The sequence below is a fragment of the Pogoniulus pusillus genome, chromosome 17 (assembly GCF_015220805.1).
Source record: "Pogoniulus pusillus isolate bPogPus1 chromosome 17, bPogPus1.pri, whole genome shotgun sequence".
NCBI classification, from domain to species: Eukaryota; Metazoa; Chordata; class Aves; order Piciformes; family Lybiidae; genus Pogoniulus; species Pogoniulus pusillus.
This window is the reverse complement of record NC_087280.1, coordinates 3,758,395-3,777,500: the sequence shown is the minus strand read 5'-3', so window position 1 is coordinate 3,777,500 and position 19,106 is coordinate 3,758,395. Positions and strand designations below refer to the sequence as shown.

At 54.8% G+C, this 19,106-nt stretch overlaps 2 protein-coding genes across 2 annotated transcripts; one reads left to right on the top strand and one right to left on the bottom strand.

The window, feature by feature from the left end:
- Positions 1-359: 359 nt before the first annotated feature.
- On the bottom strand, positions 360-5,949 carry SNX33 (sorting nexin 33). The gene is made up of 2 exons (XM_064157291.1): positions 3,378-5,949; positions 360-1,163 (listed from the first exon to the last, which is right to left on the bottom strand). Exons 1-2 carry the CDS (start codon positions 4,810-4,812, stop codon positions 910-912), a joined length of 1,689 nt encoding a protein of 562 aa, XP_064013361.1. The 5' UTR covers positions 4,813-5,949; the 3' UTR covers positions 360-909.
- A 1,057-nt stretch (positions 5,950-7,006) lies between these two features.
- Positions 7,007-17,251, top strand: SNUPN (snurportin 1). Its single transcript, XM_064157290.1, has 8 exons — positions 7,007-7,193; positions 7,361-7,508; positions 8,347-8,451; positions 8,572-8,668; positions 9,219-9,316; positions 9,595-9,672; positions 11,467-11,547; positions 16,415-17,251. Exons 1-8 carry the CDS (start codon positions 7,012-7,014, stop codon positions 16,742-16,744), a joined length of 1,119 nt encoding a protein of 372 aa, XP_064013360.1. The 5' UTR covers positions 7,007-7,011; the 3' UTR covers positions 16,745-17,251.
- The last annotated feature ends 1,855 nt before the right edge of the window (positions 17,252-19,106 follow it).

The following is a 19,106-nucleotide window of genomic DNA, read 5'->3' as shown; positions in this document are numbered from 1 at the left end:
TTCTTTTCTTTTCTTTTCTTTTCTTTTCTTTTCTTTTCTCTTTTCCTTTTCTTTTCTTTTCTTTTCTTTTCTTTTCTCTTTTCTTTTCTTTTCTTTTCTTTTCTTTTCTTTTCTTTTCTTTTCTTTTCTTTTCTTTTCTTTTCTTTTCTTTTCTTTTCTTTTCTTTTCTTTTCTTTTCTTTTCTTTTCTTTTTTCTTTTCTTTTCTTTTCTTTTCTTTTCCTTTCCTTTTCCTTTCCTTTTCCTTTCCTTTCCTTTCCTCTCTTTCCCTGAGCCAACAGCCACACTCAAGAAAGAGGATTTCCCTTTGCCCCTCTGCGTCTGTTTTTAAAAAATGATCAGTAAAAATGCTGCAGAAAAACATCTGCCAAAAAAAAGGAAGTATTGAAAATATCTTGAGATGAGGAAGGGAAAACAAAAATCATTATCTTCCAAATAAAGATCTTTTGCTTTTCTCTCTTCCCCACTCCCACCCCAAGTCAGAAAAAGCTTGTAGTGTGCAAAATGTTGACTGCTTGGATTTCTTCTCCCAGCGGGCTGGGATGCACCCACCCTCTCTGCTCCAGGAGGATGGGTTTTCAGAAAGCTTAAAAACCACTGCGCAGAGAGACCAGCACCGCCACCTCCATGCCCGTCCTCCCATCAGCCTGCCCTGTGCCCCTGCCAGACCCGCGGCAGGGTGGGAGGTCACCAGGGAAAGAGGTGTCATGGGCAGCCCATGGACAAGCCCTTCCCCGCAGGACCGCAGCCTGCCCGCCTGGTGGGAAGGGGGAAGAAAGCCCGAAGGTGTTTATTTGGTCACTAGCGTCACGAGTTCATGCTTGCTCTCAAGCCCACGGCAAACGGAGAGGGTCTGCGAGGCTGGAGCGGAGCAGCGCCTGGCTGCGGCGGGGCAGCAAGCGGAGGAGGCCTCAGAGGTTGTCGTACATGCGTAAGGTCTTCTCCAGCTGCTGGCTGACACGCTGGTAGAACATGATCTGCTGCTTCAAGTAGGACTGCATCATCCTCTTGAAGTCGGCCACGCGCCGCTCGTGGAAGTGGTTCATCTCGGCCTGCAGGGCGAAGCCCACCACGCGGCAGCGCTTGCGGATGCCGTCGGCCTCCTCCTGGTCCATCCTGCCCTCGTCGCTCATCCGCTGGCTCTCCTTCACCTTCGCGAAGGCGCCTGGCGAGGCAGGAGCGAGGGTGAGAGACTGATGGATGCGTGCAACTCTCTGTCCCCCTTTCCCTGGCACAAGCACGCCCAGCTGGCATCGATGGTTCCCATCCCGCAACCGGAGTCACAGAGCTTGCCCATAAGTTGTCTCACTTTTCCCTGCACCCACTCATCCTCAACCCTCTCCTCCAGGTGGGAAAGACCAAGAATCTTTGCCCTCTGAACTCTGATCTCCTCAACACATTTTCCACTCCATCCTAGGCTCTCAGCCTCCTATTTAGCAAGAGGTTTAGGGGGGCTGGGCTGCTAAAGGGATGCAACTCAAACCTCAGGGTGTCAGGCTAACATGAGGCAATGTTATCACAGCCAAGCACCCTGGTCGAGCCTGTCCTGTAAGTGTTCTGTGTCACTCCATGGAACGGGGTCAGGAGCAGCCCTGGGAGATCTCAGACCAGGAGGTCTGGCAGATTTGGCATTCAGGAAGGGCTGGAGCTGAGCTGGGAGACCCCCGCCAAGGAGGAGATGAATTGGGGTGTCGGAAGGGCAAGAGGAAATGGCTTGAAGTTGCATCAGGGAAGGTTTAGGTTGCACACCACAATTTCTTCCCTAAAAAGGTTGTTGAGCCCTGGAACAGGCTGCCCAGGGCAGTGGTGGAGATTGGATCCCTGGAGGGGTTTCAAAGCCGTGTAGATGTGGTGCTGAGGGTGATGGTTCAGTGGCGAGCAGGCAGTGGCTGCGTTAACAGCTGGACTCAGTGATCCGAAAGGTCTCTTCCGATCTAAACGACTCTGTGATTCTAAGGGCCAGAGCCGGGCTGTGAAAGCATCTCCCTCTCCCAGCAGCAGCTGATGCTCTGCCACCAGCTTTTCCCCTTCTTTCCATTTATTTTTACAGCTTGGTTTCGAAAGAATCCTGCCTGGCTCCAGCCCTGCATTCCTCCCCCTCATTAGCACAGAGGCTGTTTGCCTCAAAACAGGATCTGGCCTGCAGCTCCGCAGGCTCTTTTTCCTTCTCCTGCCCTTTGCTGGGAGCATCAGCCCCGAGGTTACGGTGCTCCCATCGCTCCAGCCCTGTTCCCAGGAGGAGGAGGAGGAGGAGGAGGAAGCAAAGGTTAGAGGTCAAATCCTGCCTTCCGCTCTGCCCACGCAGCTTTGCTTCCGGGCGGGATCCAGCCCCTCTTTGCTGCGGGTGTAAACAGCGAGGGCAGGAATGGCGAGGAAGTGGCCAGGCCCAGATCCCATCATCCCCTTCCCGCTTCACCATTCCCGCTGCCCTCGGGGATGCGAAGCACAGACACCTCTGGACGATGAGACACAAACGTTCCGGGCTTCATCCTGGGAAAGCCTCCCCCCTTCCCAAAATCCCGGGATACCAGCACGGAACGCCAGGCTGGGAGGAGCGTGTGGGCTTCAGCCCCGCTCCCACACCCAGTCCCTGCCTGCATCACACACGCCGTCTGGCTGCGATGTGGCACCGAGCCCTGCCTGCCCACCTCTCACCCCCTCTCCTCCCTGACCCACTCAATGCCCAGGGGACTGGCAAGCACAAGGGGACTAAAGGGACACGAGGAACCCCTGGACTCACAGGAGCAAGGATGTACTCTTGAAGAGCTTGACCCTGATTGCCCCCAGAAGGCCCAGAATATGTCCACTGGCCACAAGAGCGCAGTTAGGCTGGTGGGAAGAAGGGACATGTCCACATTCCCCCAGCTCTGCACACCCTCCAGCCCCTCCAGCCAAACCAAGGCCAGGTCCCACTGTGTCCCTGATGGCCACCCAACTGCTGCCTTGGCTGAGGCAGGAGGATGAGGAGGGACCAGCAGTGGTGGGTGGGGGATGCTCAGAGGTTGCTGGGCAGGCGATCCTGGAGCCAACAGCAATGGTGCCAGCGTGGTGGGAGCAATCCTGTGCTGACAGCATTTTGGGCAGCAGTCATGGAGCCCACAGTGTCACTTGAGGCAAAAGCTGATCCTGGGCCCAACAGCCTCATCAGTCTCTCCTAGGCTAGGGCAACCAGGAAGCCATGCCAGCAAGGACCATGATGCTCCCCTGGGAGCCATAGGCAATGGTGTCCATCCTCATCCCTATTGCCATCCTCATCCCCGTCACTGCACAGCACAGAATTTCCTCATCACATCCCCATCCTCCTCCTCACGTTGCTCCCACCTATGAAATGCCATCATGCAAGCAAGGTCATCACCAAGGGAGAAGAAGCCACTCTTACCTTTCTGGAGGTGGATGATGTCTGGGAAGTTGGAGAGGAGCCCTTGGTACAAAGAGAGAGTGTCCAGCATGAGGAATAGGTCATTCTTGGGCTGCTCGGCGAACATCTCCCCCACGGTCTCATACGTCTTGCCAGTGTGGGAGATGGCATTGTTGAGGGCATCCAAGCTGTATGGAGGGTCCATGTGGAAGGAGTGGCTGATGGCTTGGAAGGCATTGCCCAGCTTCTGGAACTCCTTCCGAAAGCCTCCCACGTGCTTGCGCACCAGCTCCGAAGCCACATTGGTCAGCTGCAGGACGCTGTCGTCCATCTTCTTGCTGAAGGCCTTGAAGGCATCCACGCGGTCCTCCACGTCCTGCAGGTCCTGGTGCTCTGTGGGGATCTGGATGGTGAGGAGGAAGCTGGCACCCACCATCTCATCCTTCTCCGCCCGGCGTTTGCCCAGCTTCCACTGCTTCTCGTCGCGGCAGCAGAGGAAGTGCTGGAAGCCTTCGTACTGGGAGAGGACAGGGTGGCTGGTCATATGGTCCATCCAGAGGATGAGCCGCCGCTTGCGCTTCTCGATGAAGTCCTCCTCGAAGCGCCCCGTGGCCTGCTTCTCGGGCAGGTGGGGCACCGAGATGACGTTGAACTTGTGCAGCAGGCGGTTGTAGAGCCAGTCAAAGTGCTTGTACCGCCGGTAGACAGGAGAGTTGATGCTGCTGGGGGTCAGCTTGTAGGAGATGTAGCTTTTGATGCCCTTGAACTTCGTTTGCTTGGTCGGGTCCTCCACAGAGCAGATGAAGGGGTGGGGGTTTGGCTTCCACTGGGGACCTTTGGAGCCCATCTCAATGCAGTAGGTCTCGGCAATCTTGGACATCAGGGGTACATCGCCCAGGATGAAGGCTTCCACCCCTGAACGGACAAAGCAGGAGAAGCGGTTAAGGTTCCTCCCCACCACGCTGCCCCTCTTGGAGGAGCTCATGCTGTCCTGCCTCTCCAGTGCCGGCTTGGGACGGTAACCAGCATGCTGGTGGTGGTCATAGGCTGCTGGGTACTGAAGGCTGGGTGAAGGGTGCCCATTGGTGCCCGGCGCACTCCGAGGTTCCTCCACCACTGTGCAAGCATCATCCCAGTCATCCCAATCATCATCATCATCATCCTCGAAACTACCCTGGTAGGAGATGCTGGGGTTGGCGGGCGCTGTGTAGAAGTCGTGCCCGGGGGAGCCAGCCGGGCTGCTGGAATAGTCCGTGTAGCTGGAGCCTGACCGGGAGCGGAGGATTTCGACGTAGGAAGCAGGGAAGAGGCCGGTCTCCCCGCGGCTGTTTTGGCCCTGTAACCACCCATCCAGGGAGTTCTCGCTGAAGATGACCAGCTCTTCGTTCTCCTGGATGCTGATCTCCTCTTTGTTTTCACTCTGGAAGCTGTAAAGCGCTCTGGCTTTCAACGCCATGGCCGATCCCGAGGCTGGCTGGGGGACCACGGCGTACAGCAATCCCGGAACAAATCCCCCGGGAGCGAGCTCAGCAGCGGGGCCACCACGCAGGGCAGGTGGGCAAGGGGCAGGACTCCCGGGGCAAGAAAAAGCGGTGCAGAAGAAATCCCTTAAGAGCCGACGCCAAGGTCCCTATGGCCAAGTGACCCCCCCCAATCCCAGTGCCCTGCTTATAAACAACATTCCCCAGTTAAAAACAACATTCCCCACTTTAAAAACAACATTTCCCGGTCAAGCCAGCGGCATTTCCCTCGTTCCTACGGGATCGAAGCCCCAGCTGGAGCCAGAGCTGGGCTCTGCCATGTCCACGCAGGTTTCTCTCTGGCTGGGACGCTGATCCCTCCGTCCCACTTCCCGGGAGGAAAAGAACTGGTTGCCAGCAAGGAAATAAATCCAAAGTCACTTCTCTCGGGGTCCCTATGGCCAAAATAGCCCAGCCTCCTCCCCGCCAGTCGGTAGGCGCCGGGAAGGCACTGGGAAGCGACCCCAAACCAGCTCAACCTCCCGTGATCCCGGCCCGGGGATTTTGCAATTCCTTTCCGGGCCGCCTTTCCCGGGATTCGGTGCCTTGTTTTTGTTGTTCTTCGCGGGTTTTCCGGCTGGAAAGCAGCAAATCTCACGCAGGACGGAGAAGAATGGCCCTGCTGGCGGGACAGCACAGGCACCGGTACCGAGAGCTGCCTCCGCCGCAACTCCCCGGTCTGGGGGCGAGCTGGCGGCTGCTGGTGCAGGCGGCGGCGCAGGGTGGGGGCAGCCTGGCCTGCCGCGCCGCTGCCGTTACCAGGGCCGGAGAACCGAGCGCCTCCCGTCGCCCCGCGGAGCCGCCGGGCCGCTCCTCACCGCATGGCCGGGCCGGGGGCCGTTAGGGGGTCGTCACTCGCTGCTGATGCCTGCCCGCGCTCGTGTGCCCGGGGCTGCTGTCGGTGCCGCCGTCCGGTTCCGGTGTCGACGCCCGCTGCTTCTCCCCAGTGTCGGTGCCGGTACCCGGTGCCGCTGGCGGTGGCGATGCCGGTGGCGGGGCTGGCCGCCAGCCTCCCGTGACGCACGGTTCGCAGCCCGGGAGCGGCGGCGAGCGGCGCGGCAGGTCACACGCTGCCCTCTGCAGGCAGCCGGCCCCTGGGGCACGGAGTCCGCCCACGGCCACGGAGCGGAACGGCCCGCGGGGGCACGGCTCCGCGCTGGCTGTTCGCGTGCCTCTAACCGGGAATGGTCCCGAGCACCCTTGCCCGGGGTGCCCCCTCCATCCTTGCCCAAAGTGGTCCACTCCGTCCCTGCCATGTCCTCTCTGTCCTTACCCGCGGTGTTCCCTCGGTCCCTATCCGCGATGTCTCTTCCATCACACTGCCCGAGATGTCCCCTCCATCTCTGTCCTAGTTATCCCCTCTATCTTTGCCCTAGATGTTCCCGCTCTCCCTTCCCCGAATGTCCCCTCCATCTCTACCTAAAGTGGTCCCTTACCTCCCTGCTCAGGTTGTCCTCCCCATCCCTGCCCAAAGTGGTCCCTTCCATTCCTGCCCTCCACTCCTCTCTGTCCCTAACCTCAGTGTTTCCTCCATCCCCGCCCGGGATGTTCCCTCTATCACTGGCTTGAGCTGTCCCTTCCATTCTTGCCCTTGATGTCTTCTCTGTCCTTTACCAGGATCACTGAATCACAGAAGGTTAGGGGCTGGGAGACCTCTAAAGCTCACCCAGTCCAACACCCCTGACAGAGCAGGATCACCCATACCGGATCCCACAGGAAGGCATCCAGGCGGGTCTTGAATATCTCCACAGGCGATGTCCCCTCCATCCCTGCCCAGGTTGTCCCTATCATCCCCACCCGCCGTGTTCCCTATACCCCCGCTCGGGATGGTCCTCTCTGTCCCCGGCCACGATGTCCCCTCTGTCCCTGCTCGCAGTGTCTCTTCCACCCCTGCTCGGGGTGTCCCCTCTATCCCTGCCCAAAGCGGTCCTCCCCATGCCTGCCTGGGTTGCCCCCTCCACCCTTGCTCTGGGTGTCCCCACACTCGTGCCCGGTCCCCTTCTCATTCCCGGCGGGAGGAAAACTGAGCCAAGACGAGGGGGAGGCGGCTGCTGGGCAGGGGGACGGAGCAAGGAGCCTCCGCGCCGCCAGGGGGTGCTGCCGACCCACCCGCGGCCGCCGGCCGGAAGTGCGTCATGACGCGCGGCCGTCGGGCGGGCGTTGCCATGGAGGAGCTGAGCGCGGCGCTGGCAGCCGGCGTGGCCTTGTCGGGGCCGAACAGCCCCGCGGCTCCGCACCCTCGCCTCGCCGCTTACAAGGCCCGCGGCGGCCCGGGGCAGGCCGAGCGCCGTCAGCGCCTCCTCTGCCTACAGAAAGAGTGAGTAAGCGAGTTCCGCTCGGGAGCCGGGAAAGGGGAGGCCTGGGCAGGGGGCGCCTCTGGTGGCGGGCAGGCCCGGGCTGTGGAGACGCGGCCTTGGGAGCGGGGAGCAGAGGGGGTGTGCTGCCTCCCACAGAAGGCAAGCTGGGCTGTGTTCTTCAACCCAGGAGGCGGCTGGACTACGTGAACCATGCGAGGAGGCTGGCAGAGGACGACTGGGCAGGGATGGAAAGCGAGGGCGAGGAGAAGGAGGGGGAGGATGAGGAGATGGACGTGGAGACTGGCAAGAAGTTGCCCAAGCGCTACGCTAATCAGGTAAGGAGCTGCTTGTCTCTGCCTGTCTCCTAGCGATGAATTGCAGGTGTGAAATCAGGGTGGGACAGGGTGAGGGATGGGGGGTGATGAGAATGGGCTGAGTGTGGGAAGCTGGGTGTAGTGAGCAGCCATGGCAGGGCTAAAAATACCCTGTCCTGCCTGGCTTGGTGCCCAGAGAGGAACTATGCCTTGCTTCAGTCTCTGAATCGGGCAATGTTTTTAGGGGGGACAGGTGGAGGTGGGTTGCCTTTGTGCTTTGGGAGATTTCAGCTCAGTTAGCAGCATTTGTATCCCATTGTGGAGCACTTGGAGATTTCTTTCTCTCCTCCAGCCTGGGACACTGGGAAGGAAGGGAAATCTCAGCCGATGGGTTTTGTCAGCCTTGGTGCTATGCTGGTCTTAAAAGACGCAGAGCCTCCTTGGTGATCAGAGCCAGGCAATCTCAGAACAGGTCAGTTTGCCCTGCCTCTTTACTCCAGATGTGTGGGAATTTTAAGTCCTGCTGTGTATTTAAAAACAGACACAAAAAATAAATCGGAATTGCTGGACTAAGGCACAGAAGTGCCCAAGTGAGGACTGTGAGCCCTGCGCTTCTGTCTGAACCTTAGCACCCAAGAAGCAAGGGAAAGACCTGGGGGAGAGTCTGGTTATGACAGTAGGGAGGGAGGAGCCCTTTTGGAGCTGTAATGCAGGGTCACAAGCAATACTAGCTGCCTCTGAAGCACCCCAGTGTAAGCCAGTTGAAGCCAAGCCTTGCTTTGTCTCTGAGCTGTGAGTTTTTCATAGCCTCAGGAAAGTTCTGCTAACATGATTTTTTTTTTTCTGGGTTTCCCTGTAGCTGATGCTGTCAGAGTGGCTGGTTGATGTCCCCCTGGACCTGGAGAAGGAGTGGGTTGTAGTGGTGTGTCCCGTTGGGAAAAGGGCACTGGTTGTGGCCTCCAGGGTAAGCAGCAGCAGCAATGTCTTATCGTGTGGTAAAGGACCTGCACCTGCTCCCCAGCCAGCAGAAGACCAGGAGCAGTGTCTGGCTTGACTTTCTTGTTAATCTCTTGTTTCCTCACAGGGCACCACAGCAGCTTACACCAAGAGTGGCTTCTGTGTCAACAAGTTCCCATCCCTGCTGCCAGGGGGGAACCGGCACAGTTCAGCGAACGAGAAAGGTAACAGTGTGAGGAGTCTGGAGTGGAGCGAGGAGAGCTCACTGCTGCCCCCTAGGAGGCTATATGCTGCCAGACTTGCTGCTGCTCCTCCAGCTTCCCTGGGCTGCTTTCTGTTGCTGGGGGTGGTTAGCTTCAGGCCCGTTCCTGTATCACTGGGGTAATTAGATGTGAATGCTATCAGACATCTTTATGCTAGATAAGAGGATCTTTTAATTAGCTACCTGGTTAACTGATGCTCTTAAGCCTCTTCTGACAGAGAACAGTGTACTGAGTGGTCTTTCTTAATACTTTCTGTAGTTGCTTTCTTGCCCTGAGGAGGAGGGGCTGCTGTTTGGTAAATGCCATCTTCTGGCATGTGCCTCTGGTTGCTACTTCTGTATGTTGCTTGCATTCCAAGCCAAAGGCTTTGTGTGGTCGCTCCTTCTGCTAGCAGATAGGATCCTGCAGCACCTCACAGCCTCACATCTGGGCAGGCTTAAGGCAGGGAAGGTTTGCCCTGACAGCTGCCTGCTGGGTTAGCATGTCAACCTCCCTGTGTTTTTGCGTGCAGTGTACTGCATCTTGGACTGCATCTACAGTGAGGCCAAGCAGACCTACTACATCCTGGATGTGATGTGCTGGAGAGGACACCCCGTTTATGACTGCCAGGTACCCAGTCCTCCCCCCTCCGCTGTGCTGCTGGGTGATGGGCACAGAGCCTAGCTCTGCAGCACCAGCATCTTTACACTTTATGGGCTGCAGGAGTAAAGAAGGACATCTTTTGGGGGTATCTGGGGGAGCAGCAGAGTCGAGGGTGCTGGCTGGATCTGCGGGTGAAGCTGAGGTTGTGATCTCTCCCAGGGAAGCACAGAGGAAGGCAGCCCCTCAGCAGGTGCTGATCAGTGATGTGTGCTGGAGCATTGTCAAGTCTCTGCTTCCTTTCACAGACTGACTTCAGATTCTTCTGGCTTTTCTCAAAGATCCAAGAGGAGGAAGGGCTGGGAGAGAAAAGCAGGATTAATCCAGTAAGTTCTTTTGTACTGAGAGGAGGAGGATGGGGATGGGGGTGGGGGTGGTAAGCTCTCCTGTTTAGCAGCCTTCAGCACTTTGTTTCACCAGCAGAAGCTTTTCTCTTTTTTTTTTTTTTTTCCTTCCTCATAGATCAGGCTTGAGAGTGCCCTGACAAAGTGGGATGCCTTGCTCAGGATGTAAATAGAACCACTGAGTATTGTCAGTGAGGGTGGGTTGTTTTTTTTCCTATCCAGCCAAAGAGCTGAGGGAGATCAGCCTGCAGGGTATCAGCTAACTTCCAGGCCATTTTTAGCTTTCCCTGGAAACAGAATGGAAAACCAGTGTGGTGTCTGCAGGGCCAGTGTGGGTCAACAGCCTGGTTACAATGGGATTTAGGTTTGTGTAGTCTGAACGGTTCACAATTTGAGGGTGAAGTTTCTTAAAGCTTCAGCCTTAAACTAATGATGGAAGTTGTTGAGATGGATCCTGGCTGCACAAGGATAAAAAGTCCTCTTTTGAGGACTTACACACAGAGATCAGACCTAGAACCCACAGCAGCTTGGAAAATGATTTTTTGGGGGGACAGACAGAAGAGATTTGGCAGCCTGTCTTATGGAGCATAGTTGGCACAGCGGGAGCAGATTGCAGTACAGCCTCTATGCGTGCTTCGACACAATGAAATGCAGCAGCTCCTGTGGACTGAGCTGATCAGTCCTGATGGGGGTTGACCACGCCTGTGCCAGCACTGAAGAGATCTGTATTTGGAGAACATCCTGTTCTGACTCCAGTGGGAATATCCAGGAGACAAGTACCTAATGAAAGGGGGGTGGGGTGGTGTTTCAGCTTTCATTTCCTGGGTGGAAAGATGTGTTTGAATGAGCCAGCAGCCTGGAGCAGACATCTGTCTGCTCTGCATCCTGCCCAGAGGTCATCATTTTCTATTTTGGTTAGAAGAGTATTGCAGGGGCACCTCTCCTGAAAAGTCCTTCCTGCAGTCTTGGATGCTTGGCAAAAAAGTATCAGGAGCTGTGTGCTGACTCTCTGCCATCATCAGCATCTTTCCTTAAATGCCAGAGAGGGAATCATTTGGAACTGGGATGGTAAAACACCTGAGATAGATCATTCTGGGCACTCTAGATTTCATGCTGTCTGGGCATCATGGTGGCAAACCATGGATCATCTTTTGAAAGTCACCTTCTGCCTATGGAATGAGATTTGTGAAGTTGCCTTAGCCAGGGCTGCTGGAGAGATGTGGAGGGTGTTCTCCACTTGCCTGATGGCTGGGGTGGGGGTTGTAGTTTTTCATGCAAGCACTCCCAGTTAGTCTAGAAGGATATGAATGGCATTGCTGGACAGCTTGGTCCTGTTGGTTTGTCCCTAGATCTGGGATTTGCTTATGAATTGTTGTTGTGAATCACATCAGAGGTCCCAATAACCCACAGTGATTGCAGGGGTAGTGGGAAGAGTAAGAAATTGCAGAGACCTTTTGTGTTCCCTCTGACTTTCATCAGCCAGTAGTTCTGCCTAGATTATGGAGTAAGTGGCCACTGAGGGATCTGCCTTTCAGGAGCTGATCTGACCCTTCAACCTGTTGCTTCAGGAAAGCCAACAGTTTTAAGGACATGGTCCCTGCTTGAGTTGTCCTCTCCTAATTACTTGATCTGACACCTGTCCCTCACCCTTTCAGGCTGGATTTTGCACTGGAGGAAGTCCTTCCTTAGCTGCCTCCACATCAGTGCTCAGTTCAGTGACTTGTTCAGCTTGAGGCTGTGCAATTGGTCTTTTCTAACTCTCTTTTACTCTTTCAGTTCAAATTTGTGGGCCTGCAGAACTTCCCCTGCTCCTCAGACAGCCTATGTAAGGTGCTGGCTATGGACTTCCCTTTTGAGGTGAGAACCCACAGGTGGGGGCCTGCAGCTCAGCTTGGAAGACAGCCTTGCTGCACTTCTGCCAGTGCTTGGCGAGAGCTGCATCCCCTTTGTTCAGGAGCTGTGCTCTCCTGAGGCCTGCAGGTCGCTTGCTGAGCTGTGCTGCTGTTTCACTGTGTGGGGGTGGATGCCTTTTGTGCATGTGGATGAGCTGCTACCCTGTCAACAGGGACCTTCAGCAGGGCCAGGGCTGCTGCCTGCTGCCCCTGGGTGGGCTTGCATGGGTACAGACATGAGAATCTCTCTGAGGTGGTGGTGGTCTGGGTAAGGTGGTTCTTTTCTCTGACCTCTGTCACAGGCTGTGCTTTCTTAGTCTAGCTACATCCATAGAATCACAGGATACTTTTCGTTGGAAGAGACCTTTCAAGATCAAGTCCAACCATTAACCGAGCACTGCCAGGTCACCTCTAAATCATGTCCCTCAGCACCACATCTACACAACTCTTAAATCCCTCCAGTGTTGGGGATTCCACCACTGCCCTGCACAGCCTGTTCCAGAGACTGATAATCCTTTTGAGGAAGAAACTGTTCCTTGTGTCCAACCTAAACCTCCACTGGTGCAATTTGAGGACATTTCTTCTCATTCTGTCACTCGTTATCAAGGAGAAGAGACCAACACACACTGGTCTCCATCCTGCATTGAGGGAACTGTAGAGAGCCAGAAGCTCTCCTCTCAGCCTCTTTTTCTCCAGGCTAAACAACCTCAGCTCCCTCAGTTGCTCCTCACAGGAGACTTGTTCTCCAGACCTTCACCAGCTTCATTGCCCTTCTTTGGACTCAATGATTTCTGAGGGGTTTGGGTGTTAGAAGTGGGTGTCTGAGACACGCTGGAGCTGGGGTCAGATGGCTGTTGACAGAAGTGACTGGGAAGGGCTCAAAGGAGCCTGTACTACTGTATACCACTGCTAAATTTTGTGGAGGGGATAATGCAAGTTCAGCTTCTTGCTTTGGTGTAGAATTGGCAGCTTCCCATCTTCATCTTCTGCTACTTTTGGCTTTCTCTGAGGTGGCCATTACCCCAGAAAGGGTGGCCAAGCAGGACACCTGCACTTGCTTCGTCAGCTTTAGAAGCAGCTGTTGTGCTGCTCAGGCATTTCTGCTGACTTGTGGGAAAAGGGCAAGACAGGCAAGTGAACCTGCCACTCTGTTCAGCTCTGCATGGCTGGGAGCAGCACGTTGGAGACCCTTCTGAAAACAGCTCAGGCTCTTTTGGCTGCCCTGGCTGTGGTGGGAGAGGACGGAGGAAGCTATGGTATCCGGCAGTGTCAGTCACAAACATCTGGGAGCCAGAAGTTCCTCTGGTGGCTGAAGCAGTCCATGTGGAGTGCCCAGTCTCAGGCCTAGATCAGAAACAGCCTCTGCAGAGGTCACTTATCCTGCTAATCCAAAAGCCACATTGATTTGAGTGTGTCTCTTCTGCTCTCCTAGCCCAAGTTAGCTATTAACATAAGCACAGGGACACTTACTTGGCTGAAGGATGACTTTGTCTTCTGCTCTTCAAAGCCAGGACAATGGTTTGAGTTGGAAAGTCCCAATGCCTTGCTGGTCTTGACAGACCACGCCTTTAACCCAGACTGAGAAGCTGAGAAGGTATCCCAGGGTTTCTGCAGCTCAATTACAAATGCTTTGAGTGCCTCTGTAGGAGCAGGCATTCCCCTCTTTACTGAAACAAGCTTCATTCCTTCCTGAGGCATCTGCTTCCAAGAGGAAAGGTCGAGGGGTGTTGGTGTGGTCAGAGCAGAAGACCTGGGGCCTGCGAAAGGAGATGGTTGCGAAACGGCAGGGGGAGGGAGGTGGAGTGGCTCAGCCTGTCCCTTGTAATCCAGCTGTGATTTGCCCCCCGAGCTTCTCTAATCAGACCCCAATGAGTGAAGCACGGTGCAGTTTGGTTGCAAGCAAGCCCAGGGAAACCGTGGTGCCACCTGGAGGAGTGGAGGGCCGGTGGGTAGGTCTGCGGGGGATGTGCCACAAGAGGGAGCCCAGGAAACCCCCACGAAAGTTTCCTGCCAGCTGCACCTGACCAAATTAAAGCTTGGCTTTGCTGCCGATAGTGCTCTGTAATAGAGGGCTTCTGGTGCCTGGGCACAGACCCTCGTGATCCTCACCAAGGTCTGGTGCGTGTGGTAGCAGCAGAGGTGGTCAGTTCCTTCAGATCTGGGCCTTCAGAGTTAATCTGTAACCTGAGAGTTAGGACCTGCTCCAATATATTCAGCAGAAATGAGCTCTACTGAATTCAGTGGACTTTGGATCAGTTGGCTGGCACTGAATTGGAAGTGGGTTTTGGAATGGATTCTGAGAGCTACTGTCCTCCTCCCAGATCCAAGTGAAACAAGGTTCATGTTTCCATAAAGGCAGGGTGGGGACCAGCACCAGGTTTCTGAGAAACTCTGATGTGAAGGAGTGGGACTACTCTTAAGTACCTAAAATCTGAAAAGCATGAAACGTGAGATCCTGCCAGACCAGTTTCTCGTAGGGTTCAAGTCGTTCAGGGACAATGTCATCCCCTAAGTCTGATGTAGCTGGTGTCAGGGTGGTGACTCAGGGTGGAAACCTGGCCAACAGATGAAATAAACTGGAAGGAATATGGGAGTAACAGAAGAGAAATCAGAAGGAATAACATGACCTAACTCTCCACCAGGCTGAACTCCTTTGAATTCTCCAGCCTGGGGAAGATCTTTTGGAGTTATCTGGAAGGCAGAAACTTTTCCAGGTTTTGATTTGTACCAAAATATCCCTGTAAGTGCCAAAGAATCACTGCTGCTTATCAAATGTCATGTACCCACAGAAATAGGCTGGATGTGCAGGCATGGTGCTTGGGGTTGGGGGGGCTGCAGGATCTGGCTCTTCCCAGGAGGCAAAAGCTTTCCTACTTTCAGCTATCCAGAGGGTTGCACAAGCTCTTTGTGATGTTTACTGTTCTGGTCTTACATTGTCCTAGCACAGGAATCCCCCTTTTTCTGGCATTGTTTTGCAAAGTCTTAACAGTGACTGAAAACTTGGGACAGGGTAGTGCTAAGGAGCTCTGCTGGAGGTTGGCATCTGTGGTGCAGAGGAGGACTCTTGTTGGTCTTTGTTCAGCCTGGGCCTTAGTCCAGAAATCCCCTTGGTCTGCTTCATTCAGTGATACCTCAGCTCACTGCTGATGCACATTCGGTTCTGTGTATATTTAAGGGGCCGTAGGCTCAGGGAGGGGCCTGAGCTGAGTTCTTTCTCTCATCTCCTCTGCCCATTCAGCTGCTCTCGCAGCCAAATGGCCTTTTAGGAGCTCAGGAGACAGTGCTGAGAGAGGAACAGCACCTCCAGCGTTAGCCAGCCTGGCAGCAGGATCTAACCTGGCAGAGTGCTCCCCTGGGTAGTGCAGGAAGAGGGGGAGGGGTTGAAGATCCCCAAGCATGGTGAATAAGCAGGGAAAACATCATCTGGCTGCAGCATTGCCGTGTGGAGATAGCAGTGCAAGAGTTAGGGCCTAAACCTTCAAAGTCCTGAGTACCCTTAACTGTCATTGATTGCTGGAGAAGCTCTCTCCTGGGAAGCATGAGGGGATTTATTTTGCACAAGGCAGCCGAAAGAGCTGTGCAGCTCGGGGCTCCTTGGCGTCATCTGCTTCCACTAATTACTCTCCAAATGTATTATTCAAAATAACCTTAATCCGGTAGAGTGGCCTCCTCCTGCAACCTGATGGCTTTTCTGCAGAGCAGGGAGACGGCAGCCAGAGGAGCAGCGCTGCTCTGCGCCCACACCGGGCTGCAGTTGTTTGCCACTGACGATTCCAAGCTGTCTGGCAGTCGCTGGGCTGCTTGTGGTCTTCCAGAGCAGGAGCTCTGCAGGTTTCTCTCTTCCCTTCATAGCATCACAGAATGTCAGGGGCTGGGAGGCACTTTGAAAGATCATCTGGTCCCCCCCGCCTGCCAGAGCAGGATCTCCTAGAGCTGATCACACTGGAATGCATGCAGAAGGTTCTTGAGTATCTCCAGAGAGGGAGACTCCACAACCTCCCTGGGCAGCCTGTTCCAGTGCTCTGTCACCCTCACAGTGAAAAAATTCTTCCTCAGGTTCACATGGAACCTCCTATGCCTCAACTTCCGCCCATTGCCCCTTGTCCTGTCACTGGGCATCACCAAGAAGAGGCTGGCTCCATCCTTCTGGCACTTGCTCCTTACATATTTATAAACATTAGTGAGGTCACCCCTCTAAGCTAAACAGCCCCAGCTCCCTCAGGCTCTCCTCAACTTCAGGAAGGCTGGAGAGGAACTCTTTACAAGGTCTTGTAATGACAGGACAAGGGGTAATGGGTTTAAACTTGAAGATGGGAGATTTAAACTAGATGTTAGGAAGAAGTTCTTTACAGTGAGGGTGGTGAAACACCAGAATAGGTTGCCCAGGGAGGTTGTGGATGCTCCCTCCCTGGAGGTATTCGAGGCCAGTTTGGATGAGGCCTTGAGCAACCTGTCCTAGTGGGAGGTGTCCCTGCCATAGGCATAGGTTTGGAACTGGATGATCCTTGAGGTCCCTTCCAACCTAAACCATTCTATAATTCTATCCCTGGAGGTGTTTAAGAAGAGGCTGCATGAGGCACTTAGTTAATTAGAAGGTGATAGGTTGGACTCAATGATCCTAGAGGTCTTTTCCAACTTGGTTGATTCTGTGATTCCTTAATCATTTTTGTGGCTCTGGGCTCATTTTGTATTTCGTGGGCTGCTGGAGGAAAAATGACCCAGCTGGCAGCTTTGGCCTGTCGATGGAGAGCAGTGCTGTCATGTGGCACTGTCACCTGCCTCCAAGACCTCCAGCTCTACTCTTTCATTCTCTGTCTGTCTCCTCCTCACAGGTTGATGGGCTTCTCTTCTACCACAAGCAAACCCACTATACCCCTGGCAGCACCCCGCTGGTGGGCTGGCTCCGGCCTTACATGGTACCTGACATCCTGGGGCTGGCCGTGCCCGCCACTGCGCTCACTGCCAAACCGGACTATGCTGGGCGCCAGCTCCAGCAGATCATTGAGAGCAAGAGGAGTAAAAAGCTGGCAGCAGAGGAGGGTGACTCGGGCAGCACGGTGGCTGCGATCAATGGACACTACGAGCTGGAACACTTGTCCACCCCTCAGCCAGCAAACTCTCAGGAGGGCCAGGGTGAAGCAGTGAGCCAGATGGAGAATTAGGCTGCTGCGACAGACTGGTTGGGTGAGGAGCAAGCGAGAGGTTCCCAGCTTCTTGCTGTCAGTCGTGCTCCCTCAGAGGGGGGCAAAGGTAATAATAGGATGATCCCACTGAAAGGGCAGGAAAGTGGAATATCTTGCTTCAAGTGCTGCTGAATTCTTGCCTTTTTTTGGGGGGGTTGTTTTGTTTTGTTTTGTTTTGTTTTGCCAAGGCTTCTGTGAGGCCTTAACAGGATCATCTAGTCCTTTGCTAAGCCAGTCGCGCGTTGGGAAATGAAACGAGCTGTCCCCACACCGCAGGGTTCCCGGTTCAGCTCCTTGACCCTGCTTCTGTGAAAGCCCCTGGCAAAGCTCCAGCATAGGAACAGTGCTCAGACCTCCAAGGTGCAGCAGCTGCTCGGAAGCCCAGCAGCAGCCCCACCTCCCCAGCCCTGGAAACTGGGCTGTTTCACCCTTCTTTGATCCAGCTGTTTACCGTAGCCTTCCCACTAAAAGGGTGGGTTGTTTTTTTTTTTGTTGTTGTTGTTTTGCTCCCCCCCCTTTTTTTTTTCCTGTGGTCAGTCCACTTCTAGTAAAACAAAGTTTGCAACAGGCTGCTGTAAATCCAGAGGCTGGGCTCCCCACACCCACATGTCGCTGAGAAAACCCAAATTCCCTTGCATGGCACAGCAGGCCTTGCCTGCGAGCGCAGCTTTGTCCAGCAAGCAGCCTGTTACTCAAGGCTTTTCTCAGTAGGGGGAGGAAGGAATGGTTTCACTCTGGGAAAAAAAAAAAAAACAGCATTGATTGTGCCAAATAAAAGGTTTCTCAGAAAGACAAATTCTTGAGCGTCTTCCTGCTACCTAAGGCTGGATGCGTGCTGTGCCTCCCAAACAGGGGCTGAAAAATGGCTCGCGGCGCTCACTGGAGTGGAGGAAATGCTGCTGCGGGTTGGATTCTCCTCCCTGCTGCTCTCCTCCTCATCCCAGGCTTTCTGAGCACCCGCTGCTGCCTTTCTCTGGTCTCGGTGTAGGAGTGAAACCATCATACTCACCGACACCAGGTTGCTTTGCAGAGGGAAGTTAAAAGGCTGGGGTGGGACCTCTGGCCAGGCATGAAATTCAGGCTAACCCTGCCGCTGGGGAGTCTCCTCCCGGCCGTCTGTGAACTGCCCCCAGTGAGGGCCTCTCTGCAGAAGGGGGTGGCTGCCTGCAGATAGCGGGGGCACTTGTATCCTGCCCTCACATCCCCCATTTTTCCCAGAAAAGCCCTTGTGTCTGTGCCAGCCCTGCGGGCTGCTTGTGCTCAGCTGACTGCAGCCGCTATTGATTAGACCAGCGGGCAGCCCGAACTGCCCTAACTGCTGCTTGTGGGAGGGGGCCGGCCTCAGCTCCCCCTTCCCAGGAGGCCAGGGAGCAGAATCTCTGCTCTGCAACATTCACATTCTTCAAACGGCTGTTTAATTGATGTTGATGGTTATTATTGGAGGGTTTTTTAGTATGCAAAGTAACTGGGATGGGGGAAAGGACCAAACACTTGGACTGCATTGTCATCCCTGTCCCTTGAATGTTCTGGGCGCCTCTGTCTCTGGGCCCCCCTGTGCTTTGGCCTCACTGGATTGCAGAGGACACAGGAAGAGCCCTAGTTGGGAGACCTCATCCAGCCTCTATCGGTGTAGCTTTTCCTTCCTCAGGCAATTAAAACCCAGAGGTGGATGCAAGATTTGTGCGTCCCTCGGGGGTGGGGCTCGGGTTGCTCTCTCTCTGCTGCCCTTCAACAACCCCTCAGGGTCCTCCAGCCGAGGTGAGAGAGTGGGCAGGAGAGGAAAATGCAGCCCGAGAGTGGCTCCCTTCAGCTGCTGGCTCTGATGGATGGAGGAGAGCAATAGGGAAGCAACTGGAGCTTCCAGCCGGCTGCAGATGATGTCACATAGTTTCCCCTTTAAAAGCATGAGCTGGACTGGAGAAATAAATATTTGTGTTACAATTCCTGTTGGAAACCAAAGGCTGTGTTTGGAGAGAGGGTGTCAAACGGAAGCCACCCGGGCCAGCGCAGTTTGTTGCTGTGACTGTTTCGTTTGCTGGGTGCGATCCCGTTCCCAGCTGTTCTCTGCCCTGCTCCCAGCTGGAACAGGCAGCAGCTTCAGCAGACACTGAGGAGGGGTCACCTCCTCTCAGAGGCTTAGTCTGGGGCAGGAGAGCTGGGCAGCTCAACCTCTAGACATAACCTGGGGCTCTGGAGGACGGTCAGCCCTCAAGCCTGCATCCAGCTTGGGGCTCAGTCCCTTCCCCCTGCCCTTTCTTCCATTTTCTCCCAGTTAGGTGCAAAGGCTCTGGCTGCAGGCACGTTGCCAACGCAGTCCTCCTCGGCTGAACAAAATGTCCCC